The sequence below is a fragment of the Lissotriton helveticus genome, chromosome 4_1 (genome assembly GCF_964261635.1).
Source record: "Lissotriton helveticus chromosome 4_1, aLisHel1.1, whole genome shotgun sequence".
Classification (NCBI taxonomy): domain Eukaryota; kingdom Metazoa; phylum Chordata; class Amphibia; order Caudata; family Salamandridae; genus Lissotriton; species Lissotriton helveticus.
The window spans coordinates 1,516,165,510-1,516,191,666 of record NC_136063.1 but is presented as its reverse complement, the minus strand read 5'-3'; the positions used below and the strand labels follow the sequence as shown (position 1 = coordinate 1,516,191,666).

The window sequence follows — 26,157 nt, the reverse complement described above, 5'->3', positions numbered from 1 at the left end:
TGCAAAAACTCATTAAGACAATATCAGTAAAACATGATATCAAGCAAATGTAACAAATTATATCAGCTATATACTTTTTAATACAATGGATTTCAACCCAAATAAATGGCAGTGACCCAAACATTCCAATCATTTAAAAAAAAATCTTTATTAGGTGTATTAATTTCCATGCATTACAACGTTTGCAAACAATTGTAATGGCATATTTGCATCTCTTTCTGTTGTAACTTTGCCATAAGTGCAAAACTTCTTTACAACAAATTCTATAACTGTTAACGAGAATTGTGTACAGCACTTGCTAAATCAGCATATCATCTGTCCTACTTATATCCAACTAGAAATGCACTCAGTGGTGTTTATAATAACATGCTTACTCTTGGAGGTAAACAATAGGTTGGGGTGGTGGGAGTAGGGGAATCACCTCTCACAGTTTTAGTATATTGAGCGCAGATGACTTTGCTACTACAGTGCTTGCCATATTTATCACCGTCTGTTTCTTCACCAACACATTTCCTGCTTATATCTCATATTTGTCTGTTTATTTTGTTACATTCTGTGCTACTCTTTACTTAGTGGTTTTGTGTGCTGCCACCCTTCGACCTGGTATGTTTTAGTGCATGTTATCTTGGACCAAACATTCCAATCATTACAGAACCTATGTCATGTGATCAGATTTCGTTTGTCTTTGGCATTTCTAGACACATTTGGTCCAATAAGAAAGATCATTGTGGACAAAGTAGTCCATGCTGGTGGTATGCCGATTGGGCCTCATGGAATATAAGACTGTTTGACCTTGTCCCCTCTGCAGGGTCACCCCCAAACGTTTTCACTTTTATACTCCACTTTTTGCTGAATTCATTTTTGAGCAATAGACTTGTGTGCACTTTACCACTGCTAATCAGTGCTAAAGTGTGTGTGGTCACTCTCCTAAACATGGTTTAATTGGCATACAACTAATTGGCATATCTAATTTACTTTTAGGTCCCTTGTAAAGTGGTATACAATTTACCCCGGACCTGTGAATCAAATGCTACAAGTGGGCATGCAGCCCTTATTATGACACCCTCTGAAGTATCTATCTAAAATATGTCCTAGACCTTCCACAGGAGCCTGAGTGCAGTTTAAAACTGCCATGTTGATTTGGCTTTCAATCTTGCCAGGCCTTTTTCCCCAGTGCCACACACTTTTTTGACTGTTTGGGATAGTTCACGCCTAGGCCCCCATACCTTTTTGACCACATATGGTATCCATGCCAAATTTGCATCCTTTTCTTCCAACATACTGAGAATTCTAAAGGTACCCAGGGTTTGTGGGTTCCCCTGGAGGGGACCGAGCAATTAAGCAAAATATAGATACATTTGGGGGTTTTGGGGGGAAAAGTGCTGCAGAAGAAAAGTCTTTTTTTCCCTGCAAATAGTTTGTGGTGCTGAAACCACCATCCTCCCAACTTTCAGGAACAGGAAGACTTTTCTCAGAAAACCAATATTTTCTACACAGTTTTGGCCTTTTACTGGGACATAGCCTATTTTTCCTATTTTTTGTGCTTTTAACCTTCTACCAGTTAGTGGTAGAAATGGGTATAAAACCAATAATGGATCCCAGAAAGCTATCCATTTCTAAAAAGAAGACAAAAATCTGAATTTAGCAAGGGGTTATTTGTGTAGATCTTTTAATGTTTCCCTATAGGTAGTAACGGTTTAAATAAAAATAATATTAAAATTGAGTTGAAAAAAACAGCCATTTGTGCTTACATTTTCACCTGTAATTTCTTCTAACTTTGTTAGAATTTTGAAAGCAATATACAGTTACATCAGCTGGCCCCCATCTGGTTGTGGGGCTATATCAAGCTTGTAGGTTCACCAAGGTATGCAAAGTCAATAACAGTGCTGCACATTTCAATGGCATCTCATTGTGTACCGGGTATACAGCAATTCATTTGGTAAAATATAAAGAGTGAAAAATAGATATTAAGGAAACCTATATATTTCCGAAAATGAAACAAGACATGAAGTTTAGAAACAGTGGTTATTTGCACATCTCTGAATTTATGAGTCGCGATACTAACATCTGAATTAGGGGGGATTTTTCAAAATGTCTTCTTTTTACACACTGTCTTACATTTGGAAGGCAGAAATGCTTAGAAAGACTTGTTTCATAAATCTATGTTCCCCTAAGTCTCCCAATAAAAACAGTACCTCACTTGTGTGGGGAGGCCTAGTGCCCGCAACAGGAAATGGGTCAAAATGCAACATGGAAACATCACATTTTCCACTGAAAACTGACCCTTTTTTTGTAATGTGCCTAACTATGGATTTTGGGGCCTAACTCAGCCGGTAGGTAGAGAAACCTAGCAAACCTGTACATTTTTAAAACTAGACACCGAGGGGAATCCAAGATGGGGGTGAGACGTGTTACCCAGAATCCCTTGCAAACCTCGAACTTTATAAAAAAAAAAAAAATCCTCACATTTCTTTGATGAAAAGTTCTGAAATCTGAGGGGAGACAAAAACCTCCTCCCACCCAGCATTCCCCCAACAAAAAAACCAATGGTACCTCACTTGTGGGGTTAGGCCTAGTGACCGCAACAGCAAATACCCCAAAACGCAATGTGGACACATAATTTTTTCCAGTGAAAACTAGCTCTTTTTTCACAGTGTGCCTTGCTGTGGATTTTGAACCCTAGCTCACCCGGTATATAAGGAAACCTAGCAAAACCTGTCCATTTTTTAAAACTAGACACCAAGGGTAATCCGCGATGGGATGACTTGTGAGGATATCACCAGGTTCTGTTACCGAAAATCCCTTGCAAATCTCAAACTTTGTAAAAAAACAAATTTTCCTCATATTTCTGAGATAGAAAGTTCTGGAATCTGCGGGACCCACAAAATTACTCCAACTCAGCATTCCACTAAGTCTCCCAATAAAAATGGTACCTCACTTGCATGGGTGGGCCATGTGCACGCGACAGGAAATGGTTCAAACATATTGTGGTGAGTTTAAAATTATTGATCACAAAAAGACATGGTTTTGCGAGGGAGTCTCCTGTACTTTTGGTCCTCTGTTGCCGGCCATCTAGGAAACCTACCAAACCTAGACATTTCTGGAAACTTGACCCCTGGGAGAGTCCGGGTAGGTGTGGCTTGCATGGATCACCAAATATTTTCTTACCCAGAATCCCCTGCAAACCTCAGATTTTGCTAAAAACAAATCAAATTTTCCTCATATTACTGTGTGGGAAAGTTGTGAGATCACTGGTACCATTTTAATCAGGCGATCAAGGGGAATGCTCGTTGGTGGGAAATTTGTGCCACCATGATGGTCCCACACTTTTCAATTTGCAAGAATAGGGGTACCCCTGACTATATTTCCTAAAGCAGGGTCTAAATACAAATGTGAGAAAACAATTAGGAAATGCAATTACTGAGTGGACCTATAAATATACAGAAATAATATGTGAGCAACAAGATGTAATAAAGTATCAAAAATATATATATTTATTTATATGAATATGATTATTTTGAATATTATATTCTTTTTTCTTTTTTAAGGAAAATTTGGGAACACTTCACAAAAAACAATTACTCGATGTGTGCAGTATAATCATACAGTGTTTAGCACATTTTTTAACCCTCGTCACTATTTTAGGTATGCAGCCATGCTAACACACTCATACTCTACGTATTAGTGCAAGGATATATTACAAAAATATTGTATATGATTGATATACAAGTAGTGACACAGTATAAAAAAAAAACAACAATAGAGTAACTATAATTCAAGAAAACGTATACATGTTAATCATGGCTGAAGAATTTCATGTCCCACAACTTTTCCACACAGAAATGTGAGCCAAGTGTGACTTTTTTGGCTAAATGTTAGGTTTGCAGATAATAAAAGGCTGGAGGATCCATGCAATCCACACCACCAGCCAATCACCATCCATGCATACCACCAGCAAAGCACCATCCATGCACACCACCAGCCAAATGCCATCCATGTACACCACCAGCCAAGCGACAAACCACACACACCATCAGCCAAGCGACAACCCACACACACCGCCAGCCAGGCGAAAGTCATGTGCCATTCATGCAGACCGCCAGGCAAGGGACAATTCACGCACACTGCCAGCCAAGCAATATTCCACACACACTGCTACCTAAGCACAAGTCCACACACACAACCAGCAAAATGCAGGTTCACACATAGCCAGCCAAACGCCAGTACACACAGACCATCAGCCAAACTCCAGTTCACACACACACTCAGAAACTTTCGCTAGAGTCTATTGGGTTTCTGCCCCCTTGGTGGCAGATGAGCCTAGAAATAATGCTGTTCTGCCCCCAAGGGAAGGCAGAAGCAGCCAAAATGTGTTCTCAAAAAAAGGGAGCAACCCTTGCCTGAAGTGTTGCTCCCTGACATGCCCATAAACGGATCTCTGGTGCCTAATGGGCTTTCTGCCCCCCCCCCCCAAAGAGGGATCAGGATATTGCCCCATCTGCCCTCAGGGAGGGCAGAAAGACTGGGGCAATTTTGTTGGGGAATGGGAAAATTGACATAATCCATTATGGGCATTCCACACCTCTCTTTAATTAAAAGAAAATCTCTGGTGCCTAGTGTGCTTTCTGCCTCCACCGGTAGGCAGAAATACTGTCCCTTTTTTGTTTGGGGGTTGGGGGCAATTGAATGCCCATTTAGGGCAATCCCCACCCCTCTTTAGATAGAAAAACAAATCCCTGGTGTTTAGTGGGCTTTCTTAACCCCATGGGCAGATCAGGGGTAATAACCCCCATTTTTCTCCGGGTAGGCAGAAAGACTGTCCCTTTTGTGTTAGGTAATGGGGGCACTGACATGCCTATTGTGGGCAGCTCTCACCCCTCTAATATTAAAAAAGAGACAATCCCTGATGCCTAGTGGGCTTTTTGCTTCCTGGGGGGCATATCAGGAGCTATTGCCCACATCTGCACCCCAGGGGGGCAGAACAATTGTGTCAATATTTCGGAAGGGTGGGGCATTATAATGCCTATTTAGGGCAGACCCACCCCACCTTTGCACACAAACAAAACCCTGGTGTCTCGTGGGCTTTCTGTCCCCCGAGGGGGCACAAAGACTTTGCCAATATTTTGGAGAGGTGGTGGCATTATAATGCCCCTTTAGGAAAGTCCCCACCTCTAAATTTGCGCACAAAAAAATCCCTGGTTTCTATTGTGCTCTCTGCCCCTCTGGGGAGACAGATTAAGGGCTATTGCCCCATCTGTGCCCTGGGGGGCAGAAAGACTGTGCCAAAATCCCAGGGGGCATATTTACAATAACTGGCGCATTCCTGCAAATCAGCAGGTACGCGCCAGTTATTGTGCGCCACAGCTCCGCCATCATGGATGCGCCGCATTTAGAATGCGGCGCACCATGGTGCAAAAACGGCACAGATGCGTGACGCATCTGTGCCGTAAAAGTGACGCATTGCTGGAGTTGCATCGCAAGAGCAACGCAGCTCCAACAATGCTCTGGGGGCCCTATCTAGTTAATGCTGCGTCAATCCTTACGCCTGCTTCAGGCAGGCGCAGGGTTTTGACGCAGCATGGGCCTAAAAGTGACTTAGTGAAATCTTGTAGATTTCACTCAGCCACTTTTAGGAGGCGTTCCTGAGCCGGAACGGCCCCCCCTGCACAGAAACGCCTACATGTGGCGCAGGGCATTACAACGTGACGCATCTCCCAGATGCGTCATGTTGTAAGTACCCCCGCACCATGGAGCAGGATTTGCGCCGCCGCTGCTTCACAAAAGTGACGCAACAGCGGCGTAAATGAGGCGCAAGGGGCTTGTAAATCTGCCCCCTAGTCTCTAGCGTGCTTTCTGCTACCCCACCCCCGGTAGGACAGAAAGACTGTGTCAATATTTAGGAGGGTTGGGGGCATTATAATGCCTATTTAGGGCAGCCCCACCCCTACATTTGTGCACACAAAAAAATCCCTGGTGTCTAGTGTGCTTTCAGTCCCCCGGGGGGTAGATAGGGGAATATTGCCCCCATCTGTGCCGGGGGGTTCAGAAACACAGTGCCAATATTTGGAAGGGGTGGGGGCATTATAATGCCCATTTAGGGCATCCCCATCCCTAAATGTGTGCACTAAACAAATCCTTGGTCTCTAGAGTGCTTTCTGCCCCCTGGGGGTCAGATTGGGAGCTACTGCCCCCACCTTTGCTCCGGGGGGAATAAAGACTGATCTTTGCCAAATATTTTGGGGGGGAGCAATTGCCCTTGTCCAAGGGGCCGCTCCCCCTCTCTGGTGTCTAGTGGGTGGATCCCTACTTTGGAATCACCATCCTGTGGTGATTCCCAGCAGGGATCCAGTGATCCTGAAGCAGGGATCCACTAGGAAAGGGTACCATTTGAAAGTGTAGATTTTCCCCCTTCCAATGATACCTCTCCCATTTGCCTATGTGGTCGTGGGCTGAGATAGCTCCCTGAGCATGTACGCAATGAAACAGAAATGAGCCGATCGGGTCATTTTAGTTTCGGTTTCAGTGTAATGACGTCAGTGTGCCATGCGCACCGATCATCACTACACTGAAAAGAAAATGCCCCAGGCAGCTGGAGAAGCATTTACCCAGCTCCCGAGGGGCAAAGAAAAGAAGAAATGTCTCTGCTGTTCACAGCAGAGGGATTTCTTACTGCTGTGCTCAGGACGTTATGGTTATATTTTATTACATGTACATCTCCCATTGGGTAGGCCTTAGGTAGCCCATAGGGTAGAACGCTGTATAATTAAAAAGTTGGACATGTATTTTTACGTTTTTGTTTTTAATTTTTTTGTATTTTTTATTAGGAAAGTTCACCAATATATAAATGTCATTGACATATAACCAACAAGGTCAGTAGAATTGAACACAGTCTCACTGTTCACAGCATCTCTATCGTTCAAACCATATCGACAGAGCATGGTAAAATATGATTATTTTATCAATCAATCACATAATTATCTTTAACATTTCTAAATACTTTAATTTTTGGAGAATTAACTATCTAGCTATTAAAGTCACAATGTACAGTTCTTTTTTCAGTAGCAAATCGACTTTTAGCTCAGGCGAATACCCCAAAACATCTGTCAGAGTGTCTAATGTTTGTTGCAGTTGCAATGTGTGGCAGCAAAATTGACGGATCTCACCCCAGAATTTACTCAGCTTTGGACAGGTCCATACCATATGCGTCCAATTGCCCCCTTCCTCTACATCGCATCTGAAACAATTGACGGGAATCTGATTAATCTTGTGGAGGAAGGCAGGGTTTCTATATAGCAGCCATGTGGTGCAAAATTGCATGTGTTGCAAGTCCTGAACCCCCAGAGTCCTGGACACTTAGTTGTGGTGAAAAAGGTGCTCTGATGGCCAAATCCCACAACTGAGTACTGAGAAGCCAGGAGGAGACTGGGACCAACTTGCATTCCTATCCGCACAATTTGCATTGCTGATTGGATTGACATTTCGGCTTCCCCCGCTATGCTCTTTCTTCACAGCAGCAAATCCTTTTTAGTGGCCCTTTGGAAATGGGGTATCCGGCCTCATGGAATTGTCTTTTGCTACAGCCCTCTGCCTCGTCCTTCTGGAGATTTTCGATTTTCATTTTGGCGACTAAGTCAGAACGTATAAATCTTGTCATTAAACCAAGGCAATCTGGCAATGACGCTTCCTTTCGCAGCCTTGCCTCGCTGAACTTTACCTTCTCAGAACATTTTCTCAAGAGTTTTTCGAAGTTCAAAGGTAAGCGCTGACTGAACTCAATCCACTTCTTGTTTCCTAACTGTGCACCATTGCGAGCAGCCATATTTTTTCACTTTGATCCGGTCATGCACGACTGGGTGTCCGTGGAATATTTTAGGTGCTAGTTTTTACTAAAAACTTTAAATATTCATAACTCTGGTTTTACTGCTTGGTTTCAAGTAACTTATGAAAATTTACTCAGGTTTTCTGAATTGGTTTGGAAATTTCTTGTCTTGTGTTTTCACTTTATTATTGTTTATGTGCTGCACAAATACTTTACACATTGCCTCTAAATGATGCCTGACTGCTTTTTGTATTAAGCTACCCAGGGTTAAGCACAGGTAAAATTACTGGCCTTTTGTGGTTCACACTGCAAGGGCTTGAAGAGGGCTCACACCCCAGTCAACCAACAACACAATTTCTCACAATAGCCACACAAAGAGCTAAATTTAACATCATAGCCAAAGAAGTTGGCTAGATAACAAATAATGTTGGATGAGAGGACTCTATATGTTACATAACCGTGGGTTAGACTTTCTTAACATTGGACAGTCCTCTGAATGTTCGGTTGAAGTATTACATCTAGGGGAATCTTTATTCTATACAGTTCTCATGAAACTGTATATTAAACCGAGAAACTCTCGTCTAGATGTAACTCTTCCTCCAGCAAACAAAGGATATTTGATTACCTTACTAGTTTAGTGCACTGAAATGGAAGGGCCTTCAAAGAATTCTACATTATTAAAACCATATCTAAGATATCATTATAAATCTGCTTGGCTGCACTTTGCCTATAATAGGCAGAAACCAAAAGAAACCTCAGCTCCTTACATCCATACTGGCTCTTTGGTATACATGTAACATAAAAATAGAAAGAATAATATCCTGCAGTATGCTGCAATGTTTTGTGTATATACAACTACTTACTGATTATGTGCCTAACTGACTGATTGATTATGTGCCTAATGACTTAAGTACGAAGCCACCAGTGGTCTTAATGGAACTTAACAATTTGCAAGTCTATTGCTTGTGAAAATAATGAATACATTAAAAACAAGAACTGTAAGCAGCATTACGTTTACATTATATTTCCTTTTATTTTAATCCATAGTTTTGTGCAACGCTTGGAACCACCCCCTCCTGTGCCTTCGACAACCTTTTAGAAATTGGTCCAATTTGTAAGTCTTCATCTCATTTCTTTATCTTATTATATTCATGTATAAACATTGTGACCCATGTTTGCTCACCTCTGATTCCTTGCCACATCATCTTCAAATAAAGTGTCCATATGGTGTATGCCACTTCAGAAACGCAAAATCTCCATTTGGAGTCGTCTTGAGACTATGAACGTTAATGTCATTAGGATGAAAACTAATCTGATATATCTGCATATGTATTCTGTCCTAGCCATGATGTGGTGAGCGTTGCCAGGGCTGGACTCTGCACTGAAAGTAGCCAAAGCAAACATATTCATGCCAGCACACATTGCTCTGAGCACTAAGCATTGCAAGCAAGCCTGATGATCTTCAGGAAATTGTTTCAATGTTGGGAATGTCCTTAAAAGAAATTTAAGGACACGTAAACCTACCTGACATCGCCGTTGCAGCCAGGAGGAGGAGGAGGACGCCGCCACCGGCCAGAGTCAGCCACAACATTTTCCACGCCGCCACCGGCCAGAGTCAGCCACGCCATTTTCCACGCCGCCACCGGCCAGAGTCAGCGACGCCATTTTCCACGCCGCCACCGGCCAGAGTCAGTAACGCCATACTCCGCGCCGCTGCCCCCGGACCACAACTCCCGGCAGGCTCAGCGGCGGCACGTACCACTGACGACGCGCCTGCGCCAGGAGGCGCATATCATCGGCGCAGAGCCCGGCGGAGGGGGGAGCCACGTAAACCTACCTGACATCGCCGTTGCAGCCAGGAGGAGGAGGAGGACGCCGCCAACGGCCAGAGTCAGCCACGCCATTTTCCACTCCACCACCAGCCAGAGTCAGCCACGCCATTTCCACGCCGCCACCGGCCAGAGTCAGCCACGCCATTTGCCACGCCGCCACCGGCCAGAGTTAGTAACGCCATAATCCGCGCCGCCGCCGCCCGGAACCACAACTCCCGGCAGGCTCAGCGGCAGCGCGCACCACTGACGACACGCCTGCGCCAGGAGGTGCATACAATCGGCGCAAAGCCCCGCTTCGCGGGACGCGCCGGGCGAAGCCCGGGCCAAGGGCGGGCCCGTTCTAAGCCCGGTCAAGAACGATCAAGGACGGGACAGGCCCCCCCTCTTTCATTCTCATTGCGGGGGACTGATTAGTAAGTACTTTATTCCATTCTACTGACTTTCCAGCTTTAATATGTCCTCGATGGAGGCCAAAAGCAGGGCGGACAATGTTAATCTTACAGGAACAATGGACCAGTTCATCACTAGGGTGAATAGTGTTATAGACCAGGGGATCACACTGATGGAACGTCGAGTGTCACAGGACCTTGCGATTGCTAGAAGATCATCTGTGGGCCATATTGCTTACGCTCGGACTGCCGAGCAACATGGCCATGGTAGTGGTATTGGTGCACTAGCAATCCTAGATTCCCCGATTGTACCTCCAGCATCCCTTGACGCTAATCATGTTTCCTCTGGGGATCAGTCCATGGTCTCTGAATCGTTGTTGACGTCTCCCCAAAAGTTACAATCTATGCCTAGTGCAGTGAAGGAGCATAACACCAGACAACTGCGTAAGAGATGCCAAGGGGCTATCCCTAAGTATAAGCAAGGGTTGGCCAACGACAACGTTGGGGGGAAAAGGAAAGCCTCAAAAAATATTAGAGCAACTACCATCATTAGGGAGCAGGCAGCTGTGGTAGCCCCGGAAACTTTAGTTACATCTTTAGCTGACTCAATACCCATTAGAACGGCACCTCAGGTTGAAAGTGGGGGGACAAGTCAAGGAAAGAGGGTGGAGGTGGAGGATCCCTTACTGATCAAAATAGGTGACCTAATTAGACGACTTCTTCGTCCAGTGGAAGATAGACTAATTAGGATTGAACAGCATTTAAATAAGATCAAGCTTGAATCCAAGGGAATTGCTGATATTCTAAATAAGGAAATTCCACCCAGGGTTGCTCTATCGTTAACCAATGCTAGTGAGGTAAATCCCCCTACAGTTTTGAGGGACTCGCTAGCGATGACCCCAGTCCAACAGGCTCCAGTTGCTGCCCCCTGTAAGGCTACAGCTACAGCTGTTGTTAATAAAGTATGCCAGCATAACCCATCACAGTCTAATGAGGGTGGAGGGGTCCCCATAGTCCAGGCTCCCAGGGGGAAAACCCTCTTCAACCTACCCCCGGAAGCAAGCCCGTACGTGGTAGTATTAGCGGGGGTCCCTGAATTGAGTAAGCACGAAGTCGAATCTCCCACGGCCCTGAGGAATCGGGTTGCCCACTGGTTAAACAAAAATAGACCGCTGCCACTTCATGTAGTGAGTAGAATACTTATGGTCCAGGGGGTGTCATGGGTGGGACATCTGGCTAAGAATATAAGGGGGGATTGTGTCTTGGTAAACTTCAATGTCCGTAGAACAGTAGAGCACATATGTAACTGGAGGCACCCTAGCCCAGGAGTCTCTATTCATTCACTCCCAACGACCTATTTTTACCCCCACGGTCACTTTACATCATCATTAGCGGATAGGTGGACCTTAGTACAGCGGAATGGGAGGGGGCGGATCCATGGGGATTGGCCCGAATCTCTATTAACTTCAAGCTAAACTCCTATTCAAAATCGATTTAGTTGTCTGGAGGCTGTTGATTGACTTCAGGTCCATGAAGGGGCTCCTACTAGTTTCACTTACCCCCCTGGTAGCCGTATTGTTAGTCCTCCTGGACCGCTCCAGTCTCCTGGTTCTACTCTACCATCTCCTGTCACTGTATCTCAGAGGGATAACACTATAATTGGCCGGGCCCTAGCTCAATCTCAAAATTCCCTAACCCCCTGTGATGGTTCTACCCGTAATTTTAAACTTATTTCATGGAATGTAGCAGGTTTGCGTAACAAGCTCTCATTACCGGATTGGAATAATTTTATTGATGAGTATGATCTGTGTCTATTCCAGGAAACATGGAGCCTGGAACCTTTATATAAGCCTGGTTTCTCCTGTTTCCATGTACCTGCTACTTCCTCTGGTCGAGGACGTCCATCTGGAGGGCTTATGGTTTGGGTGTAGGCGGAACATAACTGTAAGATTATCCTCCACCCATGTCCAACATTAGATTTAATGAGACTCTCCATCAAGGGCTTGAAGGGCAATAACACCTGGGAACTCTTTAACATTTATGCTAGAGGCACCCAAGGGGGAGCAAAATCGTCTACCATTTCCATTCTTTCTGACCTGCTCCTCTCTTGTCCTTCGGACTCCTATATCTTGGTCGCCGGCGACCTAAATTGTTCATTTGAACCTTTGGCAGCAGATGACATTTTGGGAATCTACGAGGAGGATGCCAGATGGGGCATACCATCTTTGTCTCTTATGCCAGTGAAGAAATGGTTGCCGGTGGTCATTCAAATGAACGCCCTAATGCTGGAATATGGGCTGAGAGCTGTAAACGGGCGCACGCCCTCTGATGTAATGGGAGCAATTACATACAATAGGGTCTCTTGTCAGAGCAGAATTGACTATATATTGGTTGACAAGAGGTCATGGAAGTTTGTGAACGACATGATCATCATACCATCCATAGATAGTGATCATAACCCCCTATCCCTTACAATGTTGGAAATGTGGCAAAAGAAGGAGCTTACTCCCACTAGCGAACTGAGGTTGTTAACAAAGGCAGTCTAATCATCGAATTGTAAAAGGTTCCTCAAATGGCCGAGATTCATTTTGAACGACCAAAGATTAATCACCTTAGGGGAAATCCTTAGAGATCAGACTCTCAGGCTTTCTGCAGCATGTAAGAATGAGGTTGGGCCACCTGCTGCGGAAACAATCTATGTTGATACAATAGATATGATTGGCACTCTGTTTGTAGAGCCTTTTTCCAGTAAAAAGTTCCCTATGAGTGCCAAGCCAGTTGAGAAGTGGTTTGATAAAGAATGTAGAAAGAAAAAAAACAGTTTGATACTTGCCATTAAATCCAATAACCCTGTTGAGGTTCGGTTGGCGAGATTGCAGTATAGGCGAGCCATCGCAGAGGCAAAGCGGGGATGGGAAGAATCGCACTGGGACAGTCTAAAAGCAGGAAGTCAGTCCAAGAACGGTGAGCTTTTTTGGGCTTTAGTGAGAAGATCTAATGGCTGTGACCCGGACCAAATTCCCAATCATATAACTGACAGGGAGTGGTTTGAGCACTTTAGGAGACTTTATGTAAGAGATGATGCAACTGGCAGATCAGGGCCTTCTAGCTGCTTTATGGCAGCTACTCCCGCCCAGTGCCCCCTTGCTAGGATAGAGAAGAAAGAGGTGGTGGCCGCTATAAACAAGATTGTACCGGCTAAGGCCCCGGGACAAGATGGTATTCCGGGCGACTTATTCCGAGCTAATGCTGAGGACTGGTCCACTTACTTTGTACTCCTCATTAATGCCCTATTGGAAAGATCTCCGGCCCCGAACTCTTGGAAAGGGGCCGAAGTAATTCCTATCTACAATAAAGGGTCCAGGGGGGGCCCGGCCAACTACCGTCCAATAGGTCTTATTGACGCTTGACAGAAGTTGGTTGGCAGGGTCCTCCTTGAGAGGATCCTCTTATGGGCCTTGGAAAATAACATTATTTCACAGTTCCAGGCGGGCTTTAGGGCTTGTACAAGCACTATAGACCAGGCATTTAGGTTGGCACTCATGCATTGGAAGGTGGTTACCATTGGCAAAGGCGGTCTATACTTAGCATTTATCGACCTGAAGACCGCCTTTGACCTGGTCCCCCGAGACCGCCTATGGCTGGTCTTGCAGGAGATGGGGTTCCCCCCGCCCATTTTGAATCTCCTGGCCCGCATGCATGATGGGAATTATGCCCGCATTAGATTGGGAACGCAGGAGCAAAAAACCGATAAAATCCCTGTAAATAGAGGCGTCCGCCAGGGATGCGTATTGGCTCCTACCCTATTCACGCTTTTTGTGAATGGGGTAGTTCCCTTTTTGCTTGAAATTAATGCCGACGCCCCAGTCCTGGCGGGTGACAAAGTCCCCGCCTTACTTTTTGCGGACGATACATTGCTAGTATCAAAAACTCCTGCAGGATTACAGAAGTTGTTGGATCGCTTCTGTTTGTTTTGTAATATGAGGGGCCTTGTCATTAACACCTCCAAAACAAAGCTGCTTTATTTTAACCCCAGTAGAACAGCTAGATCTACTTTGGCTCTTGACGGTGTGCCATTAGAGTGCGTCAAAGAGTTTGATTATCTGGGGATTAGAATCTCTGATAAATTTAAATGGCAGCCACATATTGACAAAATGGCCTTAAATCATAAGCGGGTTATAGGAGTGTTAGGGAGGGAACACCGCGCCTCAACCTTTAAGCCCATTGCCCCTGCCTTGGAAATTTATGCTGCAAAAGCTGTAGGTTCTGCTTTATATGGAGCATAAATCTGGGGCTTTGGTTGTGTAGACGTGTTAGTTACCACTGAAAATAAATTCAGGCAGCTTCTTTCGCTCCCGGGGGGCACTCCAACCAAGCCGCTTTTGAGTGATTTGGGCCGCCGTTCAATTAAGGACTTAGTCACCCTGCGACCCCTTCTTTATTGGGCCCGGTTATGGAGCACTCCAGAGCTTTCCAGATACGCCGATGGCCTGAGAGAGGTCATGAACCTTCAAGGTTCCCACAAGATTGGCTGGCTAGTTAATATAAAGAAGCTCCTGCTGGCTACTGGCCTTAAAACTGCATGGGAGTCTGGGGTGGCGTTGAGCAAGGTCGAAACCAAGAGAGCCTTCTGGCCATGGGTTGATAACCAGGAGCAGAGGGAACCAAATCTAGGCAGGCTGACTGAGGCATTTCGCCAGCACAAGTGTTTGCCTCACCTGGAGCCCTATCTAGATTTTATGATGAAGCCGAGAGATAGGCCTCTTTTCATCCAGTTTAGGATGGGTACCCTTCCTCTTTGTGATCGCACGAGCAAGTGGAAGCCCCCGCACCAAACGTCTGCGGACTGCCCAAACTGTGTAGGTGTCACTGAAAATATTCCCCACCTCTTTTTTGTATGCCAAGCATACACAAAACCTAGATTGAAATGTCTTAAACCTGTATGGCTACAGCTTGAGACTCGGAACCACTCTGTTGCTCTTAGAATACTTCAAGCCGATGCTAGTACAACTTTAGCCTGTGGGGTGGCCAAATTTTTAAGCTGGGCTTGGCTGATTAGAATGAAGGCTATATGAAGAATCTGTATAATCAATTATTTTAAACTTTTACAAAGCTGTCATAGTTTAATGCATTTTTTAACATTCTATTGTAAAAATTGATTTTTAGATGAAACTCTCTTTTTATTGTATTTATTATGAATAGTGTTTTAAATTGTAAAAGTGCTTTTATGGTATTATATATCGAAATAAAGCTTTGTTGACTTGACTTAAAAGAAATTTCAGAACACGTGAGGGCACATAAGGCAATTTACAGCCAAATTTCTTAAATATAATTGCTGAAAAGCCACTGTGACTTGCCAGGAAGAACAGGACTGTCCCAATACACCTTTATGTAGTATTCCACCTTTTTATCCCAATAAGGAGGCATTCACAGGGGCCTCACAATAGTCCGCAGTTTGACTTCCACAATGAATTGGCATCTGACTAATGAGGCACCTTCAGAGCTGTCCCAATGGACATCTATTCTGATATGTACAGGCAGAGCTATACCACTCTGAAATATTGTGAGCGTGCCGAGCAATTGCACCTCATTTCCTCCAGCGGGCGTAAGGAGGGGGTTGTATTTCCCAAAGAAAATTCTGCAATATTGAACAGCTACACAGATCTTATAATGTAACATTGTCAACAGCAATACTCGCGGCTCACACAAAAGTGTCACCACCTCATTTATAGACACCTTTCTGATCAAGACAGCATATAGGCTCCTCCAGTTTTATGAGCTCAGGTATTGGACAGCATAATAATAATAATAAAGTTAAAAGTGCTTTATCAATGTAGAGTTGAAATGCACATAACAGTAGATACTCTGACAACAAGAATAACATTAGCAGTAGCTCACTTCCTCTTACTCAAATATCAGTTTAAAGTATATTTTGAAACGCAATCACTGTGTCCCTAATCATCATCTGTAGATCTTCTAGAAATAAAAATATTTTCCTGTCAAATACATTTTTAATTTTGTATCAATAAAATAATTCCCACCAAAATCTAGACATGTTATCAAAAACTGTTTATTTTTCTGAAGCACCAGCTTTTCATTATTGGTAATACACATTTCACCTCTGGCATCCACTTGTAATTATAATCAGGTACTTACATGTACTGCTGTCCAGCCACCAGCATCAAAAGTAAGTATGGGCGAATTTTGCGAATTCGCGATTCGCGAAATTCGCGAACTTTCGCGAATTTGCAGATTTTTTTTGTGTTCGCAAGGGTTTCTGCCAGTTCGCGGGGGTTTTTTACCAGTTCGCAAACGCGAACTTACTTGTCGGGTCGCAACGGTCGCGACCATGTTGTTTCTACGTCTGGTTCATCACATCACCCTCTGTTTCACCACTGCCACCCTCTGGTTCACCCACTCTGCCCCACTCGTTGTTGTGCCCTTTCTGCCCTCTGCCCCCCTCATTTTTGTGCCATTCTGCCCTCTGCCCCACTCGTTGTTGTGCCCTTCTGCCCCTTGCCCCACTCATTTTTGTGCCATTCTGCCCTCTGCCCCACTCGTTGTTGTGCCCTTTCTGCCCTCTACCCCACTCATTGTTGTGCCCTTCTGCCCTCTGCCCCACTCGTGTTGTGCCATTCTGCCCTCTGCCCCACTCGATGTTGTGCCATTCTGCCCTCTGCCCCACTCGTTGTTGTGCCCTTTCTGCCCTCTGCCCCACTCGTTGTTGTGCCCTTCTGCCCTCTACCACACTCGTTGTTGTGCCCTTCTGCCCTCTGCCCCACTCCTGTTTTATTTTAGAATGGCCCACGCAAGCTGCCAGCGCCATTCTAAAATAGTTACTAAGTTAGCTTCATCAGGAAGCACTAATAGATAAAATAAAGCAGGTGCTCGAGTTGAAGCTCGAATTCAGTTAAACTCGAGCACCTGCTTCATTTGAACTATTAGTGCTTCCTGTTGAAGCTAACTTAGTAACTATTTTAGAAGGGCTCTGGCAGATTGCCGGCGCCATTCTAAAATACTTACAAGATTGAAGCTTGAACTTTTGCCCCCCGGATCTGTTCCGCTCGCGGATTTGCGGATTTTCGGCAAATTCGTGGGAATTCGCGGATTGGGAATTTGCCGAAAATCCGCAAAAACCTGCGAGCGGAACGGATTTTGCGCCCATGCTTAATCAAAAGCATGTGCTTTGCTTTTAGATTACAATTCTGAGATGGCCACATCTATGTCAGATACATTTACTGTACGCCAAGGATGGCACCATTATTGCAGGATCACTGTTATGCAGAGGATGGGCTACATACTATCAAGGAGGCCAACAATATTCAAATATGATAAGCAGTAGGCTTGTGATGTGCCCCTTTAGTCCTCAACTGTCCTTAATGCGTTCAAATATCAAACATTATGCCAGGTCTGTTCACTATCATGCCTAGGTTGTCCACAATATGTTAGGACTGAACAGCACTGTCCCAGAGCCATGAGTATGCCAAGAATGAACTCTATAATACCAACCAATTCCACAATATGCCACATTATATAGGCAGGCTCCTTATCGACAAGCATGCCCATAATAAACCAAGAATAACCAGCCTTTTGTCAGGGACTATCTTTTGCTAGCGTTGGGTATCCTCATGCTAGAGATGCCCTGCCATGCTAAGAATGACCACCATTATAACATAGACAGCCCCATCGTGCCAAACATGGTCTTGTCAATCATGCAATACATAGCCCCTGTTTGCAGGGGGCCCTACATTCCATGTACTGTCAGAATCTTCCCGACAGCCCCCAGCGCCTAGAAACCCTTACGGGTGATCGTGCGCTTTACAAATGTGGATTGTTATTATTATTATTATTATACTGGTAGGGCACTGCTAGGCTGCAAGCACCCCACACCAACACAGGAGCTCTCTCTCTGGTGACACATGCACACACGCACGTGTGCACACACACACACACACACACACAAATTAAGGCTGTTTTTTAACTCAAATGTCTTCTCTGCTCAAATGGCTTTCTGTCTCTGGCTTGGGTAGTTTCCACTCTTGGCCCACTTTGATACTCTGCGCTCCAGCTCAATCCTGCATTCTTCAATTTCAAGAATCCACATTCTCAGTGTAATTAACAGTGCAGAGTCTGCAACACAGACATTCAAAATGCATGTAGACAGTCTTGTTACAGGCCATACATTTTCAATCTTACTGAGTGTGTGTTTCTATCATTGACTTCCTGGAATTTGGGGAGTAGCCCTGGGTATATAACCAGCCATAAAAACACAGTAACTTCATATCAGCCCATCACACATGCTCAATCTAATTAATTTAAGGACACAAAGTCACAAAAACTTGGCCTGATAAGAGCCTACTTGCCCCCAGTCACAAAAAGGTTTTCTCTAACACCTGCTTGGCAAATCCAGCCCTGAATGCTACTTTCCTTATCAGTTTGGAAGTGTCAGCAGCAATTTGATCCCACTGATCATTGGTTGCTCCGTGGAGAACGAGGATTCTTATGGACTAATATGGTCCTCCATGAATAGGTGATTTGTAGTTCCAATCCATCAACAAACAGTCGTGCTATTTTCAGTTTTTCTTTTTTTTTATTTATAAAAAAAGCTTTCGATATTGTCACTCATTTAGTATTATATGTGTCGGGTCTGTCAAAGGTATGATCCCAGAGATGGTTTGAAATCTCAGCAATACGCTCATCAATGGTATCCATTCGGAGTCTCACAGAGCTGGAGCGCTGCCGTAAATCACCAAACCCTTTGCATGGAGGTGGCAGAACTGCTATGTTTCCATCGGTAAAGCTTCAGCTAATTCCTCCATCTGAAACCTATTATCCCATTTGCCACAAGGGGATTAAGTCAATGCATCATACGGCCTGCCCTTTAAAGAGCAGATCTTCTGTCCTTTATTCTTCCTGCATGGCGACACCACTAGAGGAACAATGAACCCATAGGGATCAATTGCTCCTATGTGCAAGGAGAAAAAAAAATTCTGATTCACAACCACTGTTTTTCGGTCTTTTCATTTACGATACACCAATCAATATTGACATCTCATAATGAAGAGAACTATTAATGTTTGATCGCGTACCAACACTGTTATCTCCTTCATAAACATATTTAGATTTATTTTTTAGCTAAATATATTTATAAAGCGATACAAAAGGGGATGATGGACGGAGTGTTAGAACAAATCAGACACTCACCCCCAGTCAACTGATCTGGGTTTAATCCATCACCATTCTTTAGTTCACTCAGCCACCCCAGTTCAGACATGGCTATATGCAAATCAGTCTGACCCTGTGCCTCCTGGGAACAGTCCAGCCCGAACTGCCAAGCCATGTCTTTCCTGGACCGGAAACAAGCATCCTGGGACCGGTTTCGGATTCATAATCCTCATCAGCCAGGCTATCTTGAATCCAGTGGCCAAGTGAACAAGGGACTCACGTCTGAGCATACCCTGCCACACTTAGGGCGAACAAAGCGATACAAAAGGGGATAATGGACGGAGTGTTAGAACAAATCAGACACTCACCCCCAGTCAACTGATCTGGGTTTAATCCATCACCATTCTTTAGTTCACTCAGCCACCCCAGTTCAGACATGGCTATATGCAAATCAGTCTGACCCTGTGCCTCCTGGGAACAGTCCAGCCCGAACTGCCAAGCCATGTCTTTCCTGGACCGGAAACAAGCATCCTGGGACCGGTTTCGGATTCATAATCCTCATCAGCCAGGCTATCTTGAATCCAGTGGCCAAGTGAACAAGGGACTCACGTCTGAGCATACCCTGCCACACTTAGGGCGAACAAAGCGATACAAAAGGGGATGATGGACAGAGTGTTAGAACAAATCAGACACTCACCCCCAGTCAACTGATCTGGGTTTAATCCATCACCATTCTTTAGTTCACTCAGCCACCCCAGTTCAGACATGGCTATATGCAGATCAGTCTGACCCTGTACCTTCTGGGAACAGTCCAGCCCGAACTGCCAAGCCATGTATTTCCTGGACCGGAAACAAGCATCCTGGGACCAGTTTCGGATTCATAATCCTCATCAGCCATATATTCATAAAACATTTTTAAATACTTTAGCACAGTGTTTCCCAAACTGTGGTCCGCGGACCCCCAGGGGTCCGTGACACATTCCCAGGGGGTCTGTAGGCAACAATTTTAAAAGCACAGAAACATTTCTTGTATAATTAGCAGCTTTCCAGCAACAATAAAAGTGTCTAGAGAATGTCAGTGATTAATGTACCTGCTGGAGAGCGAGGAGAGGTTTGTCCAGTGGCAGCTTTGATTTAACTAATGTAGCACAGAGGGTTAATGTGCCTACTGCAAAGAACGTGCAACATGCATCTTAAAAAGCAGTATTTTATGTGCCTAGGTTCGTGGTTACTGCTTTTGTCACAGAGTTTCTTTTGTTACTGTGCACTTCATAAGTGACAATCGTAATCTAGCAGAGAGACCTATAAATTGTTATCAAAGAGCTGCTTGCAAACTGCATGGTACCAGTTAGTAACTTATATTTTGTCCCAGTTACTCATTATCCTGATGCTGCTAAAAATATATATTTGGGTGGAAATACATTTTTAATGTTAAAGTCAATGCTAGCCACTGTGTTATGTTCTGAATCCTGAGTTTGTGCTTTTCCAGACCAAGCACTCTTTAAACATTTTATATACACACTGATTTACATGTATGATTCAATGTCTCTATATGTGTGTGATGTAAAGTGCTCTGACATCCTACAATGGTAAGAGAGATGCTATACAACAAATGAAATACATGTGACAGAGGGGCTATTACTTCAATATAAAATACTAAGGGCCAGATGTACGATCTGTTTTTATATGCGCAAACGGGTTCGCGAACCCGTTTGCGGATGCAAAAACCTATTAGGCCATGTACATAGCCTATTTAGCGAGTCGCAGTTTGTTTGTGACTCTCTAAATAGGTTTTGCAACTTGCTATTTGGAAGGGGCATTCCCTTCCAAATAGCGAGTCTCAAAACCACGTACAAATGTTTTGCGGTCGCAAAAACAGTCAAAATTACCACTTACTTCAAGTAGATGGTAATGCATTCGCAAATGGGAAGGGGTCCCCAAGGGACCCGTTCCCCTTTGCAAATGCATGCAAAATAATTTTTTACGGACAGGCAGTGGTCCCAGGGCCCTCAGCCTGCCCTTAGAAAATGAAACGAAAATGTTTCATTTTCTTTCTTTTTTTTAATGCATGGTAAACAGGCTGCATTTTTTTTTTTTTATCTGATTTAAAAGCAGTCCGAGACATGGTGGCCTGCAGAGCCCAGCAGGCCACCATCGCTGGGAGGGATGGCATTCCCAATGGGCTCGCAAATTGCGAGAGGCTCATTAATATTAATGAACCTTGCAATTTGCGACCGCATTGGGAATCCCAAACAGTGTTAAACACACTGTTGTACATTTCATTTAGCGACTCACAATTTGCCACTCGCAATGTGTCGCCAATTGCGAGGCGCTAAATGAAATGGTCGTCCATCTGGCCCCAAAATCCTTGGTACTTGAATATTTGTTGTGTGAACACGTGTGTATTTTTTTTTAATTACTGTTTTAATGTTTGAAATTTAACTCATACAAATTGCTTGGGGGTCCCCGGCTTCCAGTGGTGACTCAATGGGGGTCCTCAGGAGTCAAAGGTTTGGGAACCACTGCTTAGCATATGGACATCTTTGCCACTACTGTGGAGTCTCTCTTTGATAAAGTATTGGGATATTTAAAAAAATGTATAAAACCCAAAAATAAATAGAACGAAATATGTTGAATATTAATGTACATTCTCTTTATGTATTTACTTTAGATGTAAATACATCAAAATGAAATGCTACAGCACTATTACATTTATTTGAAATAAAAACGTTAATTAATTGAAATGTATCCCATTAAATTACTTTTATTTTTCTTATGTTTAAATTAGAAATATATTCCAAACAAAAAAAGAAATATTTCAAATGTGCATTAATAATTATGGAAAATGATGTATAGAATAATAAAATTGTATTCAATTATATTTAATCAGTGTTTCTGTTACATTGTATTTTAAAATAAAAATAGGGTATTCAATATTTTAGAACTAAATAATAAATAGGTACTATTTTAATATATTTTTAAACATCACTTTATATTTACTTATATTTTTAACTATTTTATATAATAGAATATTTTAATTTATTTTAACGCTATTTCCTATTATGTCGTATTTTAATTCCCTTCATCTATTATTTTCTATGGAAGGATGTTGCAGTACCTGTGATTGGCCATGTGTAGTGCTGTATTTTCTAAAAAATAGTGTAAGTCAGCAATTCTTAACTTCTGGACCCCCACAGAATAATTAATGGAATATGCGGACCCTCACTGAGTCAATATTGGAAGGCACGAACTCCCGGCCTAAATATTTTCTCTAATTTGAACCTCAAAAAAATATACAAAAACAAGCATACACCAAATGAATACTAAAATATTGATATATTTTGTGTAATTCACAATCAAATATAGACAAAGGGTTCACGTTTTCATTTTGATCCTTTATTTGTATACACTTTGTCAAATTTATTGTATTAATTTAAATATTATGTAATATTTTAAAACAGTCACGGTGCCCCTGATTAGGCATCTTGGCTGTACAGCGGTCCTTGGGCCACAGGTTCAGAACCACTGGCATAATTTACCCCAAAGCTGCAAGTTACATGTGTAATTTACTTCAGAAGTCTAATTTTCTACAAAAATGCACTTTGTGAATACTGAATTGTAGTAAACTTTCTCAAAAGTGTAAACTTAATCAAAAGTGTAAGTTACCTTTATGAATCAGGCCCACTTTGTACCTCAATGTTGGTAGACACATTCTGTTAAAAATGTATTGACAACAGGAATAAACACTTGAAGAATAATTTTTTCCTTTATTTCCTATTTCAAATATTTCTGATTGCATCCAATGCTCAGCATAGAAACCAATTGTGCACATTTCACTGAAGTTTACTAAATGACGCCCAAATACAATCAATGCAAGTGCAGAACTCACAGCCCGCCTAGCAAGAAATGGCTTACACATGCCAACTGATATACTGACAGATGCATTTACATTGCTTCCGCTGATGTTATGAGGCAATATGCAGGCAAAGAGGGCAATCGGAAAATTGCAAACAACATTCTACCTGACAATGAGAAGGGAATACACATGTGTAGACCATACATTAAATCAACAAACAATTTAAAATATAAGGAAAACAACCGTCTACACAAGTCAGCATGCATTACATCCATAAGCAGGGAAGAACCTTTATTCTGATTTGGGCAATCTATTTCAGTTTTGGTTTTTTGGAGACAGCTAGAGAATTTCACATCTTTACTTTTCTCTTAGAATTGAGAAATAATTTTTAGCTTCACCACTAAATTACCTTGTTTAGGGACATATGCGAGGCCCAAGTTTTGAAAAGGTTTTCTAAATACTCTTCTAATTACTGTGGACTCATTTCACAAAGCTAGGCCTAATTGTCCTGGATGCGTTAATAACTAAGGGCCTGATTAGGAGTTTGGGGTGTTGGCTGCCAAACCACTGCCCGTTCCAACACAGCGAAACACCCACACCGTAACTCGTAATCTGTCAGATGGCTACCTGTGAGGTTTGGTGGTGTGGGAGTGGGAGTGGGGCGGTGGCGTGGTGGCCCACTCTCACACCACCAAACTCATCATCAGACCCGTAATAATTTGACAAGATACTTATGAAAGGCAAGTAGCTATACTCTAAGTCAAGGACACGTGAGCATGCAAAATATACTTTTAACTTAAATGCCAATGGATCCTAATGATAAGGAGAAAGACTAGAGAAGGAATTGGAGTTGCCAAAACACCACAAGTATTAACATAGTAACCAAAGTTACATGAGTAAGAACTTAGTTTAGTCAATTACGCAGAGAGGTCTGCCATTGACAGTGATAGCTAAGGTCCTTGTGGTGGCTAAACACAACATATGTACAGGATTAGAATTAAGAGGGATTGTGATAATGTGCAAGTTGCTTCCCAAAAAGCTGAATTCACCAAGGGGAAGGGTTCAGTCATTTGTGCACGCCACCTATATTATTCTTGCTGGTTTTGATTAACCACATCCTAAACAACATATTAAATCATACTTTCTCTTCAATTTTTACTGCTATTAAATTGTCTGGTCTTGATGTTGACCTCCACATTCCACATGAGGCCAACAGGAAACACAGACAACATGCTTACATCTAGACTCCTCCTGGACCAAACTTTCTCAAATACTACCATTCAGTCTTGAGTCAATGGCTGTTTTGTATAAACACTTTTTCCACTGGTTCACTTTGTTGCATCTTATGATCACAATTTAAGTGATATATTGATTTTAATTTAAGAAAAAACTGTCTATGTCACAACGTTTATATATATAAAGCATATGTGAGCAAGGGAGCAAGGACTCCCGAAACGCGTAGCAGCAATTAAACTGACACTGTGTGACACTCCTGTCTTCTGAGAGCGCTTCATTAATTGAATTTTTATGGAATGAACTTTACTGGCAGGGCTCTGCCAGTTTTGACTCGCCACCAGACCACGGGCGGTTCCCCTCGCAAACGAGCCGTAAGGAATTGGAGCATATATATATTTCTGTATGGAACTTGCTGGTTCATTTTAGCTCTATTTGTTATGATTGCACAATGAATTATGGATTTATCCAGTATAATTAGGAGTTGTTTGTCCAGTAAGTCTACAGTTGACCTCTGTGTTTATAATGCTCTACTTCACAATGATTCTCAGGTTGCATATTGAGCAGCCCTTGTCAAAACGTTTTGCAAGTTTAAAAAGGGGCACATTTCATGGATTTGAAAGTTTAGGAGAGATGGCCTGACGTTGTGACCTGTAAAGCTGATATTGAGTTGACTTCCACACCTACTTCCTGTTAGAAGAAAGTATGGGAGTCCCACTTTAATCTACTGCCCTACCGAGCATTCTGAAAGACTGGCAGTGGTAGGTGGTAGAATATCTTTAAAAATGACCAGGCTGACTCAAGTGATTGGAGAAGAGGTGTGGTGGGAGAGTTGATTAACTGTAGTGATTTTGCAGGCCATCATTTATTTTACCCAACAAAGGACTGATGGAAATATAGGCATATGAAGAACATGAGAGTGAATTTAAAGTGAAAGATGGGTCAATCAATCAATCAATCAGTCACTTGTAAAGCGCACTACTTACCCGTGAGGGTCTCAAGGCGCTTAAGGGAGGGGGAGCTGCTACTGCTCGAAGAGCCAGGTCTTGAGGAGTCTTTTGAAGGTGAGCAGGTATTAAGTCTGTCGCAGGTGGGTAGGGAGGGTGTTCCAGGTCTTGGCGGCGAGGAAGGAGAAGGATCTGTCACCGGAGGTTGTTCGTTGGATGCGGTGGACAACTGCGAGGGCGAGGCTGGTGGAGCGGAGCTGGCGGGTTGGGGTGTAGAAGCTGTTCAGGTAGGCTGGTCCAGTGTTGTGGAGTGCGTTGTGTGCGAGGGTGAGGAGCTTGAAGGTGATCCTCTTATTGACGGGGAGCCAGTGCAGGTGTCTCAGGTGGGTGGTGATGTGGCTGTGACGAGGGATGTTGAGGATCAGTCGGCCGGAGGCGTTTTGGATGCGTTGTAGTCGTCGTAGGTGTTTGGCAGGGATTCCTGCATAGAGGGCGTTGCAGTAGTCCAGTCTGCTGCTGACGAGGGCTTGGGTCACCGTTCTTCTTGTTTCGGTCGGGATCCATTTGTAGATCCTGCGGAGAATGCGGAGGGTGTTGTAGCAGGCAGAGGTGATGGCGTTGACCTGCTTCGATATGGAGAGGGAGGAGTCGAGGATGAATCCTAGGTTGCGTGCATGGTCCGTGAGTGTCTGTGCTGTTCCCAGTGTGGTCGGCCACCAGGATTCATCCCAGGCAGAGGGGGTGGGGCCGAGGATGAGAACCTCTGTCTTGTCCGAGTTCAGTTTCAGACAGCTGCTCCTCATCCACTCAGCGATGGCCTTCATTCCCTCGTAGAGGTTGGTTTTGGCGGTGCGCGGGTCCTTGGTGAGGGAGAGGATGAGCTGAGTGTCGTTGGCGTAGGAGATGATGTTGAGGT

General features: G+C 43.7%; 1 protein-coding gene across 2 annotated transcripts in view; it reads left to right on the top strand.

Annotated features, from left to right (window-relative positions):
- LOC144829207 (aromatic-L-amino-acid decarboxylase-like) overlaps window positions 1-26,157 on the top strand; it is a 626,175-nt gene that overhangs the window by 413,249 nt on the left and 186,769 nt on the right. For both annotated transcript variants that reach the window (XM_078688108.1, XM_078688110.1), the window contains exon 7: window positions 8,867-8,933. In XM_078688108.1, coding sequence (XP_078544234.1) covers window positions 8,867-8,933 — 67 coding nt within the window. The remainder of the gene's footprint in view (window positions 1-8,866; window positions 8,934-26,157) is intronic.